Source organism: Orcinus orca, chromosome 11 (assembly GCF_937001465.1).
Source record: "Orcinus orca chromosome 11, mOrcOrc1.1, whole genome shotgun sequence".
Taxonomy (NCBI): Eukaryota; Metazoa; Chordata; class Mammalia; order Artiodactyla; family Delphinidae; genus Orcinus; species Orcinus orca.
The window spans coordinates 97,025,780-97,041,328 of NC_064569.1; the positions used below are offsets into that span (position 1 = coordinate 97,025,780).

Below are 15,549 nucleotides of genomic sequence, written 5' to 3' on the forward strand. Positions count from 1 at the left end.
TTGTTCTGTCTAGCAGTGTTTCTGAAAGTTTGAAACTTTCAGATTAAAAATAAGTGATTAAAAATAAAAGAATGACATCCCCGAGTCCCTCCCCCTCCGCCCTTGCGGGGAAACGGCGCTGTGCCCACTCCACTGCCCCTCCCCCCACTCCTAAATCCCACCTCCTCTCCAGCGGCTCCCAGCTTGTGTCTCCGGCCCAGGCTACACTCTGTGCTCCAGATCTGTGGCTCCAACCTAGTCAGCGCCTTCACCAGGACGACTCAACGAGCGTCTCAGACTAACAAGGACAGCTGGGACCCCCGCCTCCGCCAGCCCCCTCCCCCAAGTTTCTCCCAGATCTGAAAACAATGCTATCTCTGCCCAAGTGGCCGGAACCCTTGGAGTTGTCCTTGAAGCCTCCTCCCTCACCTCCCTCTCCAAAGCGTGCTCTCAATTTCTCTCTTCCTTGTCCGCCTCTCCTGCTGCCCCTGGTTCCAGGCTCTACCATCTCTGGCTAGGTCTCCGCTCTGCTGCCGCCCCCCACTTGGCCTTCCCACGGCAGAGGGCGAATGAGGCTGCTGCCAGCTCAGCGCGGGCCAGTACTTCCCAGCGCGCCCAGGGCAGCACTGGGGCCAGCAAGCCCTCATCTGGCCTGTGGATACGCTCACCTGGTGGCTGCCTGCCTTCTCTCCCATGTAACCATCAACCCCACTAGAACCAGGACTCTGTCAAGTTCACCTCTGAGCCACCGGGGGCTGTCTCTAAACCCGTCGCCTCTGGATGGGGGCCGGTCAGGTCCCCAGCCTCGTTCACTGGACCTGGCCGCCCTGCCCACGGCCCCTGCGGTGGCCTGGCCTTCCCTGCGCCTGGCAGCACCACCCCCGCCCCGCCCGGGGGCCCTCAGCCTCCCGGGCATCTTCACTCTGCTCCCCCTCTGCCCTCAGCTCCCACACGCCTCCGCTGGGAAGGCTTGTCGAGCCACACGGACTGGTCCCATGCCCCTCACACCCCTCGGCTGGGGCCTTGCTGTCACGCCCCTCCTCAGGACCGCGGGCAGGGTCACACGTACACTCGGTCCCGGCGCCAGGGGAACGCTCTTTAATGCCAGCCGTCACGTCTAAGTGCCGCGGCGCTTCTCCCCGGCAGGCCTCCTTGTCTCCCCCTGTCCTGGCCTGACGTGTCTGTCTTCCGTGGGCTCTTTACCTGGGCCCACACGGAAGGAAGGACAGAGAAAGTCTGCAGGGCGACACTGGAGTGGCTGAGGGCAGGCACTCACCGCATTTGCCGTCCTGCAGCACCTGGCCTGTGCCACACGTCCCCTGGCCCTCCAGGGCCTTGGCCGGCCGCTGGGCCACCTCGTACTCAGTGCCTGCGACCTGGACGGAGAAGTGCTGCCGGCTGACGGACTTGCGCAGAGTCTTGACGGCGGCCTGCAGGCTCTGCTCCACTCGCCTCCGCATGCACTCGGCCTCGCAGGTGTCTGCAGGGGCGGGCGAGACCCGAGCTCACGACCCCCCGCCCCAACGCTGCGAGCCGTCTCTCTGCAGGCTGCCCTGCTAGGCGCTGCGCTGGGCCGCGCCTCTGCTCAGAGCCTTCCCGCAGCGGCCCCGGGCCGAGGCGCCCTTGCTGCGAATGTCTGCCAGCAGGAGACTGAGGCTCCAGGAGGCCGAGGCTCCGAGAGGCATGAGCCGCTCAAGGGCGCCGCAGCAGATCTGAGCAGAAGCCCGGCCTCTGCCACTGCAACACGTCCCCTGCCCAGGGCACAGCGCACCTCAGCTCTCATTTACAGCCCAGAGGGAACTGCTGGTGTGAAACACGAGCCAGCATCCCCAAGGCCCCTGCTGGAACCTGGCAAAGACAGGTCCTTGGCCCAACGGTCCAAGCCTGGGGAGGCTGCAGGCATGGGCCCTTCCAGGCCCTGGTGAGGGCGTGGAGCAGTGGGGAGAGGCCTGTGGCTGTCACTGCGGGCCCCAGCCCCGCTCCTCTCGCGGCCCCGGGCCTCCTCTTCCACCCTGGGCTGGGTAGCTGCTCTGAGGGCCCGGCCCTGAGCCCTGCCAGGTGCCCCGCCTGCCTGGCTGGCCTCCACCTCCGGTAGCCGTGGCTTGGGTGGGAGCCTGGCTTCATGCCCAGCAGACCTCCCAATCCTCTGTCCTCGCTGAGGCCCTCAGCACCTCCTGCAGGGACTCCTCACCCACCTGAGGCCTCTTCCATCTTTGTCTCAACCTCGAACTCTGCAGTGATGTGGGTCACCTCCTTGGATGGGGACTTTCGGCCACGGTGCCTCTTCTTGGAGGAGTCACACTTGAGGGTCACAAAGGTCACGTGGCAGTTTTCTGGACAAGGAAGGGGCCACTGTGGCAAAGGTGGCACGGGGCGGGGAGCACGGTCCTACCTCACCCTGCACACAGACTGCTGGTGGCCAGGGTCCCGCCCTGCCTAAGAGTTCATGTGCAGACAGGGAAACTGAGGCTGGAGAAGGCCAGGTCTCAGGAGGGGCCGGGGGGGCTGAGCCAGGCCCTGCACCCAGCCCTCCCGAGGCCATCACACCGCTGCACGTGAGGCACTTTGCGCTCTTCCTTAGCAAAGCCGTGCGGCTCCAGCTCGGGGCCGCTCGGCCCAGGTTAGGCCTGCTGGGTGCCGAGCTCTGTCAGGTTTGAGGAGGAACCCTAAGGTGTTCGGGAATCTTCGTGGAAAACAGAGCGGGCATGCTTTCCTCCTGGTCCGTTCCCCCAGGCTCTCCCCAGGCTGGAACACCCTTCTGGGCCACCCTCATTCTAGAGAGAGCCGCTGAGTGAGCCCGGGGTTCCTCCTGTTTGGACACGACCACGCTGCGCGGAAAGCCCTTGCTCTGGGGGAGCCCATTTAACCCTGAGTGAGGCGGGCCGATGGACCCCAGGGATGCTTTTCCACTCAAATGCTGGCTTTCTTCCCCAGGGACACCACCACTGTCTATGGTCCACCAGGTGTGGCTCCTGGGGCTAAGGGACCACGGTGGTGAGGACGAAGAGAGGCCCCTACCCCTGGAAACCCAGTCCCGCTGGACCCAGGGCTCCCAGCCCCCAGGCCTGGGGACCTCCCCCCGCCCCCCGTGTGGGCGGTGCCAGGGCGGCCCACTCACCCAGCAGCAGCTGCCTCAGGGCCTCCTTTGCCGGCTCCCGGCTTCGGGGCCGGAGGTGGCACTTGGCATCTCGAATCTTGAACCGGGCCTTCTGCCTGATGAGGGTGGCAGGGGCACCTGGGGAAAGTCCAAATCCCCCCGGGTGGCGGCCTCTCCCTTGGGCAGGGAGGTGGTGGGGCCGGGGGCTGCGGAGGGAGTGCCTGAGCGTGAGGGGGCTGCCAGGGGGACAAACCCACTGGGAGCCGTGGGTGGGGACCTCTGCCACCTTGTTTCTCTCCCTGAAAAAGGTGCAAGCGTGGACGGTGGGGTCCTGCTCGCCCCAGGGGCCATCCAGCCAGCGGTCGGTGGAGGAGGAAGGGCAAGCCTCCTGCCCTCTCCCCCATCACCAGAGCTACTCTATGCGGCTGGCGCTTTCAGGAAAAGGGGCAGCACGGACGAGAGAGGGAAGCAAGGAAGGGAAGGGGATTTGCAATGATACAGATGCCAGAGCCGCTGGGTCCTTCCAAGAGCAGAGCAGACCCTTGGACCAAAGAATCCTATAGTCACAGAAGCTTAGGATTACATCATGTACGTATTAAGCATATCATTGAATCCAGCCTCTTGAATAGGAGAAGCTGCGGAAGCACAACCTCCTGCGGGCAGGGGAGCTGGCTGTGTCCCAAAGTGCATGCGAGTGTGCGTGCCTCCAGTGTTCCTGGGGGCGGTGGGGCGGGTGGGTGGTCTCCCAGGCGAGCTCGGACTCTGGGAGTTTTTAGAACCTTGTGGCCGCAGCAGATGTGACTCCCTTCACTGAAATGGAATCTGAGATCCATAGACCACTTTAGGGAGCACTTCAGGGTCACTAAACCACTCTGGAACCGTGGCCCTGAGCCGGAAGGGCCCTTCCGTGGTCCACTGCCCTTGGGCTGGGACTCAGCTTACAGCCTGCTTGCTTCTGGGTCCTGGCCCTGCTCTTAGCTCCCTGGCACCCTGAGCCTTACTGGGCAGGCCCCAGGCCAGGAGGCCTTCCCTGGGCCATGCCCCTCTGTCTCCCCCTGGCCTGGTGCTGGACGGAAAGTCAAGGGGTCCCGCAGGTGCGTGCAGCGTGGACAGGCCAGGGACTACCTGAGCAGCTGGGCCCGGTGCTGGAGCCGGTGCTGTTGCGTTTCTGTAGCATCTTGCCCTGGAGGCCCGGGACACCGCAGCTCAGGCTGTAGCTGTCGTCTGAGTCTGTAGAGAGGCCAGGGCTGAGGTGGGCCTGGGTGCCCCCCCTTCCAGCACCCGTACATCCTGGGGGCCTTGGAGGGGTCACTGAATGCAATGAAGGTCAGGACTGACCCTCACGTCAGTCCGTTTCTGCTACACGACTACAGGCTAAGTGGCTGGGCAGGAATGCGTCCGCTGCACTTTTGAGAAGGACACTGCAGCCCCCACAGAACCGGACAGCTGCCCAGGGTCACTCAGTGACCAGGGCTGGGGGTCCTCGTCCCTAGGTTGGGCTCCTCTCCTGGAGAACAGCAGGGAGCAGAGGCTGGACCCCAGGGAAGGGAGCCCCGCCCCCATGCCATCCCGGGGACAGCCCTGGGTTACCTGGCATGAAGAGTGTGCGGGCCAGGCAGGACAGGGAGCAGATTTCCACACCGCCCACCTTGCCGCAGGACAGCTGGGCCTGGGGTGAGGCCTTGGCCCGAGAAAGGCACTTGCCCGTCTCTGAGGAGAAGGAAGACACAAGAGGGGCTTGAGGGGCCAGGGGTGGCTTTCTGGAGCCGGCAGGGCCCCTGAGCATGGACCAACAGGAACTCCCACCACACGTCCGTCCCCTGGCCAGACCGTCTTGGTGGGAGGGGGCTGGGAGATGGCAGGGTCCACATCCGTTTGGACGTAGGGGGACGCTGGGCCCAGGGAGCGGTTTGCTCCCTTCTCCCTCCAACACCAGTCCAGGCTCTCTGTGAGAAGGTCCACTCCCTGTGCCGCAATCCAAGGGCAGGGCTGGATCCCCCAGAGCAGGTGTCCCTGCCCATCTGGGGAAAGGAATGGCTGAAAATGGCCATGGGCTTCTTGGCAGTGACCAAGCACGGGAGGGTCACCGGGAAGCCCTCTCTGGGGCAGCCCCCAGACACATCCATTAGGTGTTTGACGATGTCCAGAACGGAGCTCTTCAGAGTTTCTCATGTGGAGTCGCCCCAGGGAACAGGCTGAAACAGGGGACTTACAGCTGGAATAAGCAGTTGCAGTAGGGGAACTGCCAGCCTGGATGATTTTAAACATGTGGCTGAACACTTTCAAGGAAGCGTCTTAAAAGGACACAAGCTAGAAATGAAAACAAACTCACGGCCCTCCAGATGAAACATCTGGCCCCCAAACAAACTCAAGACCAAAAGGCCTTTGTTCCCAAAGGATCACGAAACTATGAACAAAAACACCTGCAGATAAAACAAACCAAAAGGGCCGCTGAAGAGCCCGTGTTCTCACTGGTTAAGAAACAGAAGGACAGCCATCCCCAACCTTCCAAGGGAGACGTTAGCCCCCAGCAGTTCCCTGTACTTCCTCTGACTTCCTAGAGGGGATTGTCAGCAACTACAGATGGACAGCACAGCTTTCTTGTGCGCGCCCGGCCCTGCACGTGCCCGCACGTCCTTGTGGGGACGTGGGGTATGCAGAGCACTGACGCGTCTTTCCCGGAGCCATTTCTCAGGGCTTTGTTGACAGCGAGCACCTTCTAGGGATGAGGTAACATCTCCCTCCAGACAAGAGCAGCCTGGCTTCCGTTCACTACAAAAGCGAGGGGTGAGTTTCCCAAGCTGGGCGTCCTTCAGCCGGGATGCAAATTTCCTGTCTGCGCATCCTCCTGGGTGGACGGGACCTGGGGGGCTGCTGGCTGTGCTGTGAGTTACGAGGCTCTAGGACTCTGACCCGGGGGTCCCACGAGTCCTGCTGGCGCCCACGGAACAGGGGCAAGCTAGCTTACTCAGCTCGCATGCAGAGGAGATCTGACTCTCCGCTGTGTAAACCACCCATCTCACCACCTTAGGACATTGAAGCCCTCAGAGAAAAGGGTAAAGTCGCCTAAAAAGCAAGAGGGGAGGCAGATCGACGGCAGTAAGGGAAAAGGGGAAAAAAGTACATTTGCCTTATTGTAAGCATATCTGGTTGTGAGAGAGTATGCAAGGCGAGAAGAAGCAAATTCGAAAGGGTCAGGGATTTGTAAAAGGCTTGAGGGGACGTGAACTTGATTTGCTTTGGTTTATTAAAACCGCTCAAGTAAAAACCATAATTCAAAAGAAGTCATGTACCACAGTGCTCATTGCAGCTCTATTTGCAACAGCCAGGACACGGAAGCAACCTAAGCGTCCATCGACAGATGAATGGATAAAGAAGATGTGGCACGTATATGCAATGGAATGTTACTCAGCCATAAAAGGAAACGAAATTGAGTTATCTGTAGTGAGGTGGATGGACCTAGAGTCTGTCATCCAGAGTGAAGTGAGTCAGAAAGAGAAAAACAAATACCGTATGCTAACACATATATAGGGAATCTAAAAAAAAAAAAACGTCATGATGAACCTAGGGGCAGGACGGGAATAAAGACGCAGACCTACTGGAGAATGGACTTGAGGACACGGGGAGGGGGAAGGGTAAGCTGGGACAAAGTGAGAGAGGGGCATGGACATATATACACTACCAAATGTAAAACAGATAGCTAGTGGGAAGCAGCCGCATAGCACAGGGAGATCAGCTCGGTGCTTTGTGACCACCTACAGGGGTGGGATAGGGAGGGTGGGAGGGAGGGGATATGGGGATATATGTATATGTATAGCTGATTCACTTTGTTACAAAGCAGAAACTAACACACCATTGTAAACTAATTATACTCCAGTAAAGATGTTCAAAAAAAAAGAAAGAAAAAAACCCCACTCAGGTGGTGGGACTTTCTAACAACCCTCAGTTCTTTCCCAAGTTCCAGCCTGTAACGGCTCCTCTGGGATCATTATCAGAAAACAAGCCTCCCTTCTCTAGGTCAAAGGCCCTGCACGTATTGTGGGGAGGGATCTCCTCTGCAAATGGAAGTACCAGCTAAAATACACCTACGGGGTTACTGTTAGAAGTCTCAGAAAATTCTCCTACACATGATTCAGATGACAGCCGATGGAAACCTTAATATACCTCTATTATGTACGATCAAAAAACTGAATCCCTGGGGCAAAGTTTCCACGACATCAGCAGAACGATTGGAGGAGAGCCCAGGAAGAGTCCAGACTGAATCCTCCCTGATTGCCAGAAATCATTTTTTTTTTTGGTATCAACATGCAAAGGTTAGGCCAGGCTCTCAGGGGGCAAACTCAACAACTCGGGGAGCATCCGTGACCAAGGCTTGTCCTTCCTGCCTCAGAGCAAGCACAGCCTTGGATAAAGTCGTTGAAACGTCTTCAGATCTTGTACCAGAAGCACGTTTCAATCTGAGGGTACCACATGCAGTACGATCCCTCCTGTGACCTGAAAACACCCAGGACTTTTTCTGCTTGTCAGTGAACTAATCATGGTGTCTGGCTCCTTTCTCTTTCTCATACTACCGTCGAGCAACTCTCCTACCCCTTCCTCTTTTTTTTTTTTTGGCTGCACCACGTGGCTTTTGGGGTCTTAGTTCGCGGACCAGCGATTGAACCCGGGCCACAGTCATGAAAGTGCCGAGTCCTAACCATTGGACCGCCGGGGAATCCCCTCTCCTACCCCTTCCTGAAGGAGGGACTCGTCTCTGTGTGTCTGTACTTCAGAAGTGTTCATATCCAGAACAGATCTTTTGGATGCTCTACACCAAATCCCAACTTAATATTGTTTTGTTGATGGGACTTATCTTAAAAAATGAAGAGATCCTAAAATCCATATGGAAATTCAAGGGAAGTTCGAGAACAGCTAGATCAATCTTGAAATATGAAAAACAAAGTAGGAGGACTCACATTTTATGATTTAAAAACACTATAAAGCTACAGTGGTGTATAGGTATGAGGACAAACAAATAGGTCAACGGGACAGAACTGAGAGTCCAGAGACAAATCCGTACATTTACGGCCAACTGATTTCACGAGGACGTGAAAATAATTCTATGGGGAAGAGGAATGGATTTTCTTCAACAAATGATGCTGTGACACTTGAAGAACCACACGCAAAAGAATGAAGGTGGACCCCTGTCTCACACATATAAAATTAATTCAAAATGGATCAAAGACCTAAATGTAAGAGCTAAAAATATAAAGCTCTTAGAAGAAAACAGGTGTTATCTTTGGGAACTTAGATTAGGCAATGAACAGTTTCTTAGAAGTGACATAAAAAACACAGGCAACCAAAGGAAAAAAGAGATACACTGAACTTTACGAAAATTAAAAACTTTTGTGATTCAAAAGACACCATCAAGAAAGTGAAAAGACAACTCGCAGGATGAGAAAACAATCTTTGCAAATCTTATGTCTAATAAGGGACTTGTATCGAAAACATATAAAGAATTCTTACACCTGAATCATAAAGACAAAGAACCCAATCAAAACATGGGCAACGGATCTGAATAGACATTTCTCCAAAGAAGACACACAAATGGCCAATAAATACATGAAAAGATACTCAACGTTATGAGCCATCAGGGAATTACAAATACAAACCACAATGAGATACCATTTTACACCCAGTGAGGTGACTATAATCAAAAAGTCAGCTAATAACAAGTGCTGGTGATGACGTGGAGAAGCGGGAGCCCTCACGCACTGCTGGAGGGAGTGGAAAATCCTGCAGCCACTTTGGAAAATAGCCTGGCAGTTCCTCGAAATTTAAACACAGGGTTACCATATGACCCAGCGATTCCACCCCTAGGTATATACCCAAGAAAATTGTAAACATACGTTCATACAGAAATTTGTCCATGAATATTCATAACAGCATTATTCATAATAGCCAAAAACTGGCCACTACCCAAATGTGCATCGACTGATGAGTGGATAAACAAAATGCAGTATAACCACACAGTGGAATGTAACTCAGCAATAAAGAGGGATGAAGCACTGACACATGCTACAACGTGGGTGAACCTTGAAAACATTACGCTAAATGAAATGTCAGTCACAGAAGGCCACACGTCGCATTCCACTTACATGAAATGTCCGGAGTAGGCGAATTCATAAAAGGCAAAAGTCGATTATGGTTGCCTAGGACTGGGGGGCTTGAGGGAAAATGGGGAGGGACTGCACGGGGTTTCTCTGGGCAGTAATGAAAATGCTCTAAAGTGGATTGTGGTTGCACAACTCTGTGATTATACTAAAACACACTGAATTGTACACTAAATGGGTGAATTTTGTGGCACGTGATTATATCTCAAAAAAGCTGTTAATAAGAGCAAAAAACAAAAAGAAGACAGACAGGAGGCTTCCCTGGTGGCGCGGGGGTTTAGAATCCGCCTGCCAACGCAGGGGACACGGGTTCCAGCCCTGGTCCGGGAAGATCCCACATGCCGCGGAGCAACTAAGCCCGTGCGCCGCAACTACCGAGCCTGCGCTCTAGAGCCTGCGAGCCACAACTACTGAAGCCGGTGTGCCTAGAGCCCGTGCTCCGCACTGCAACAAAGAGTAGCCCCCGCTCGCCGCAACTAGAGAGAAACCACACGCAGCAACGAAGACCCAACACAGCCAAAAAAAAAAAAAATAGTACTTTTAAAAAAAAAAAAAAGGAAGAGAGATAGTACCAGGCTGGACAGGCAAGAATCCTCCAGGCCGGAATCAAGCCCGGAGGGGCTCCAGTTGGCCTAGGGCCGCACCCGTGGCTCTCTCTAGCATGTTAAATTGCTCAACATAAAAGGTCAATATGCACATGAGCGGAAGCAGTCAACCTTAGAACGCTTTGAAAACAGAGAGGTTTCCTGCGCATAACGGGAGCACAGAGGCCCACAGCAGAAGAGGTGCAAGTCGGTGGCAATGCTTCCGGATCATCATGTGAAACAGGCTGCTCTGGCCCAAGTCCTGGGGCAAGGACAGAGGGGCCCAAGGGTTCCATCACACACACACACTGTTTGGCTTCCTACTCTGTAAAGAAGCGGGGGGAGCAAGTTGTAAGAGGCATGAGGACGATGCCTGGTGAAGCCAGAGCGGCCTCCTGGGACCACCAGACCACCTCACTCAGACGTTTGCTAACATCTTTCCTAAGACAACCCATCCTTGCAGGGACAAACTGGTGGTGACATTAGACAACGTTGGTGAGAAGCTTTTCCAGGGTGGCAGAGGAAATGGCCAGTTCGTGGTGTGGCTGTGACCTTCAGAATCCTGGGTAAAGGGTAAAGATGGGACATGCACTGGAACCAAGCCCTAAGGGACACTTTGAGCGTGTCCAGATGGATTTCATGGGTTATAATTATGCTCTAGTAATACTATGTTTACTTTCTGGATGAACTGAAGCAGTCTCTTGTTGAAAAAAATAACAGCACTCATAGGAGCTAAAATATTATTAGATTTTGTGCTCCTTATTTGGGATATTCCACTAATTTACTTAGTAACATACAGACACATTTTACTGGGAGAGTTATTCATGAATTACTCAGAAATATCACAGTCTTTATTACCCCTACTTTTTCTTAAGAAACAAAAATGAATTTTTCAGAACTTACTGTAAAGTCACCACTTACAGATTTTTTATTTTATAAATTTATTTATTTTAGGCTGTGTTGGGTCCTCATTGCTGTGCACGGGCTTTCTCTAGTTGTGGCGCGGGGCGGGGGGGGGGCTACCGTTTGTTGCGGTGCGTGGGCTTCTCATTGCAGTGGCTTCTCTTGTTGCGGAGCATGGGCTCTAGGCACGCGGGCTTCAGTAGTTGTGGCATGTGGGCTCAGTAGTTGTGGCTCACGGGCTTAGTTACTCCATGGCATGTGGGATCTTCCCGGACCAGGGCTCGAACCCGTGTCCCCTGCATTGGCAGGCGGATTCTTAATCACTGAGCCACCAGGGAAGCCCTAGAGGTCTTAAATTGAGGTTTTTCAGAGAACCCCCAAAAGCAGACAGTTCACAGAAATTGACTGTTACCCGAGATTCTCAGAACCGGGTGACGGCTACACAGAATAGAGAGCTTGTGCCTAAGACCACTGGAATAAATTCTCCTAGATGTCTGTAACCACTGATTTCCACACGCTCTTTTGCAAACCTTTGCTCTTCATTCTTCGGATCACATTTTCCCACCTTATGCATTTAAGGTTGTACACTTCTGCTTTACCCTATCATGTTTCCCTTACAAATAACTCATCTAGATCTAGGCCTTACTAGTGATAGCCACCATCCTGATTCTTTTTTTTTTTTTTAAATAAATTTATTTATTTACTTTTTGGCTGCATTGGGTCTTTGTTGCTGCACGCAGGCTTTCTCTAGTTGCGGCGAGTGGGGGCTACTCTTTGTTGCGGTGCGCGGGCTTCTCATTGCGGTGGCTTCTCTTGCTGCAGAGCACGGGCTCTAGGCACGTGGGCTTCAATACTTGTGGCACTCGGGCTTCAGTAGTTGTGGCACACAGGCTCAGTAGTTGTGGCTCGCGGGCTCTAGAGCGCAGGTTCAGTAGCTGTGGTGCACAGGTTTAGTTGCCCCGGCATGTGGGATCTTCCCGGACCAGGGTTCGAACCCATGTCCCCTGCACTGGCAGGTGGATTCTTAACCACTGCGCCACCAGGGAAGCCCCTACCATCCTGATTCTTTAAATCAGTTCTCCCAAGCTATCGCTAGGGAAGCCAACATTTAGAAATGTTATAAAGTATGTTACACGGATGTAATTATGATCGTCTTTGTAGGCGATACATAAAAAAGGAAAATGCCCTCCCATCAGGAGAGACCAGTTCAGCTGCCTTGCAATGTATCTGACTGTTCGTCACAACACCACCCACAGACAATATACCTACAGCTCCACTGAGGTTGACCCCGTGTCTCACATGGACATCTGATTCATGGGTGCCACCCCAGGACCTCAGCTAACCGCCCTGTGGGTCTCTGAGACTGTAACAAGTGAACGAGTCCCCAGTACCGTCAGTGAATGATGCCCTTTTCAAAGCGTCTAACGGTAGAACACTTTCTGAGGGACATAATAATACCTGGTGAAGCAGACGGTGGAGGCTCTTGGCCCCAACCAGAGGGACTGGACAGCTTTAGTGGTCATCAAACATGTGTCCCTCACTTAGGGTGATAGAGCGAATAATACAGCCTAGGGCATGGCGTGGGGGGCAGGACAAAGCACTCTGCCTGCCTAGTGCAGGTAGTTATAGACAATAGTATGACCTTGGATCCCCTGGGCAACCAGGGCAGTTTGTGGCCCTGCCGGTACTTCATTCGGAACCTGGATTCACAGTACAGGTGAGGTGGAACTGTCTACTTCGAGGCTACATGAGAGAGCAACCTGCATACTGTGGACTTAGGGAGCAGGTGGGACCGGTTTTCCTGGTCAGCCCTGGGAACCCTTAAGTCATGCTTCTAGAGGGCCTTCCTTCCAGCACCTTCTAGTAATACCTGCAGTCACACTTGTCTGTCTCATCCTTCCACATCTACTGTCTAGAATATCAACTGCTTTAGCGTATAGTCCCAGCAAATGGCTCAGAGACAAAAACGGGATAAAACCTCCCCGACTGACTGTGACCTGACGGTCAGACCTCCACTGATGACCCTTCATGGAGGGTGGTTTGGTGGCAGTGGTGAAGATCTGGACAAGCCCTGGTGGCCTCTCCTGCAGCTCTGACTGAGGAGGGACGACCAAAAAGGGGACTGAGAATTAACAAACAAACAAAGAAACATGTCCTCATATCCCTAGAGAAAGCCTGTACCCGATAGCTCTGGTCAGCAGTAAATACCAGACCTCACAGGACCCTAATGATCAGTGGACACACCTCGGAAAGCCCATCGAAGGGCGTGGGCGTGGCAAGTCAGCCAGCTCTGGGCCAGTCCACTCAGCGATCAGGCTTCTGAGGCTGGTGTGAGCCCCGTCTCCCTCAGCGCCCCGCAAAGACATGCTGCTGAGACTGACATCACCTGCCTTTCACCAGCACAACTCCGCACGAGCTCTTCCCCCAAACTCTAGGCAAAACCAGCGGTTTGCTTTGCTCAACCAGGCTGCCGGGGCAGCACAGCAATTCTCGCTCAAGTAAGCAATAAACTCAGCTGTCTGACCTCGGGTGACTAAGTGATGGTATCCATTCTCTGACACTTTCATTCATTCATTCAACAAATCCTTCACTGAGAGTCTATGGCTGCTGGGCCTGTTCTAGGTGCTGGGGGTACAGCAGTGAACAAGACAGGCAAGGAATACCTGCTCGGGTGTGCAGAGTGTATGTTCAGCGAGGACAGACCGACAACACCCTGCGGCAGCCAGTGGCTGCGATGGGAGGAGACGAGCATCGGACAGCCAAGAGGCGGAGGGCGCGCAGAGGGGGGCCGGCTGCTGCTCCAGGTGTGTGGTCAGGAAGCCCCCCACCCCAAGCAGATCCCTGCAGGGAGTGACGAGTCCTCTAGGCTAAGAGAAGAGCCTGAGCGTGGCTATGATGAGGTCGGGGGGCTGCACCTGTGAGGTCAGGGAGGCTGGCACGGGGTGGGTGGGGGTGAGGGTGGAGGGCAAGCAGGCTGGGCTGTAGCAGCCTTTGGGCCATTCCAGGAACCCAGACTTTGCTTCTGCACGACGAGGACTCCCTGGAGGGCTCTGAGCCGAGAGAGATGAACTCTTAGATCTAGAAGGCTTACTCTTGAGGCCCTGGGGATGCTGGAGCACGGCGGGGCAAGGACCTGAGAGCCGTTCCTGGGACCCAGCACAGGCCCGGCACACAGCAGGTAGTCAGTATGTGCTTATGGAACCAGTGAACGTGGACCGTCCAGCAGTCAGCCGAGAGGTGCCCCAAGGCCCCAGAGCCCAGCAGCAGAGGGCGCATGAGCCCTGAGCGCTCTAGGAGGCCCCCCCCTTGCCAGGCCAGTGGCGGGTGTACAAAGACCCAAGCGCTCCCCAGTCCAGGCTCTGCTGCTGCTGCCCCCCGTGTAACCACCCCTCCCCTCCCACCAGCTTCCTTGGCAGGACAAGGGGAGCTGGGGCTACTGAGGCCTCCGCGCTCTGCGGCTTCTGAGTGTCAGCTCCTCCTGAGTCCACAGCTCTGGCTGCACACGCTGACCCCCAGGTCTCCACCTCCGTGCTCCCCGTGCCCCCGCCCCAAGCCGTTTCTGCGCCTCCAAGCGTGCTCTCCCCGCTGCATCCCCTCTTCTTCTGTCAGCCCTCATTCCCATCAGCTGTATCCCAGCAGCAGAGAGCACCTGCCCAGGAGCCCCAGCCATCCAGGCACCAGGGGAGGTGCTGGCACCCAGGTCCTTCTCAGGGGTCCTCGCGATGGCCCGCCCCAGGGCACTCACCCACGCAGTCCTTCCGGTTCCAGTGGAGACGCCTCCCCGGGGGGCAGACGCATTCGTAGCTGCCCTTGGTGTTGACACAGCCCTGGTCGCAGCTCCCGTTGTTCATGCTGCACTCGTCCACATCTGGAAGCACAGGTAGGCGTAAGGGCAGGAGGGGGGGCTGGACGGTCCAGCCGAGGCCACACCCTTGGGGCTGGCAGGGCAGGACCCACCCAGGACAGGAGGGCCGAGAGTCCCCTGACCCTGACGCCAGCCTGATACTGTCACTGGATGCAGACATGTGGTTGCACACGACACACACACGAGCTTGCACACACACAGGGTTCCCGCAGACACCAACACACATCCCCCCCTCCAGGAACCTCAGTGGTTTGCTGAACTTGGGCAGCTGAGCCCAGACTTGGGGGAGGGCAGAGAAATGGCACAAAATAAAGTTGCAGTCAGGTCTTGTGGGGCTGGAATGATCAGCAACGGCCCCGGGGTCCTGAGGCCGTATCTCACTGCGGGACTTCGGACGTGCCCTTCCCAGCCAGTTTCCCTCCTGCACAACAGGCACCTGGGCACAGGAAGTCTCCCCTGAGGCCCCGCCTTCTTTTGGGCCAAAGACCTGTGTGCAGAAGCTGGTGCCCAGGTTTTTGGGAGTCCCTCCAGAAGAATCTGCAGCTCACCCCACGAGCCACGCCCCTAGCACCAGCTGTGCCTGAGCCCACCTAAACTTCACAGCTGCCCAGCAGGGGAAGTGTGGCTACCACCAGGTCAAAGGAAAGGGAGAGACACCAGGGACCTCAGGGCCATTCTTGACACCCCCGCCAGCTTCACCCCCCAAGCCTGTACATCCCCATGTCCCATCATCCGTGGCACTTAAAGGCATCTAGAACCTTCCCTCTCTCCACATCCCTCCCCACCTTGCCCAGGCTCCAGTAGCTCTCACTCCCATGCCTGGAGCCGTGTCCCCACTGGTGCCCTGGGTTCCACTCTCCTAAACACGTGGCAGCTGGAGGGATCTCGTTACATGAACTTGAGCCCGTCACACCCCTGCATAAACCCTCCAATGGCTTCTCATCGCACTGGGAATAAAGCCACAAGTCC

General features: G+C 55.4%; 1 protein-coding gene and 1 long non-coding RNA gene across 3 annotated transcripts in view; one reads left to right on the plus strand and one right to left on the minus strand.

Annotated features, from left to right (window-relative positions):
* LOC125960485 (uncharacterized) overlaps positions 1-15,549 on the plus strand; it is a 327,476-nt gene that overhangs the window by 184,139 nt on the left and 127,788 nt on the right. The window lies entirely within an intron of this gene.
* SCUBE1 (signal peptide, CUB domain and EGF like domain containing 1) overlaps positions 1-15,549 on the minus strand; it is a 127,712-nt gene that overhangs the window by 13,001 nt on the left and 99,162 nt on the right. For both annotated transcript variants that reach the window (XM_049694546.1, XM_049694547.1), the window contains 6 exons: positions 14,461-14,583; positions 4,667-4,786; positions 4,202-4,306; positions 3,098-3,214; positions 2,175-2,312; positions 1,256-1,459 (listed from right to left, as the gene is read on the minus strand). In XM_049694546.1, coding sequence (XP_049550503.1) covers positions 1,256-1,459; positions 2,175-2,312; positions 3,098-3,214; positions 4,202-4,306; positions 4,667-4,786; positions 14,461-14,583 — 807 coding nt within the window. The remainder of the gene's footprint in view (positions 1-1,255; positions 1,460-2,174; positions 2,313-3,097; positions 3,215-4,201; positions 4,307-4,666; positions 4,787-14,460; positions 14,584-15,549) is intronic.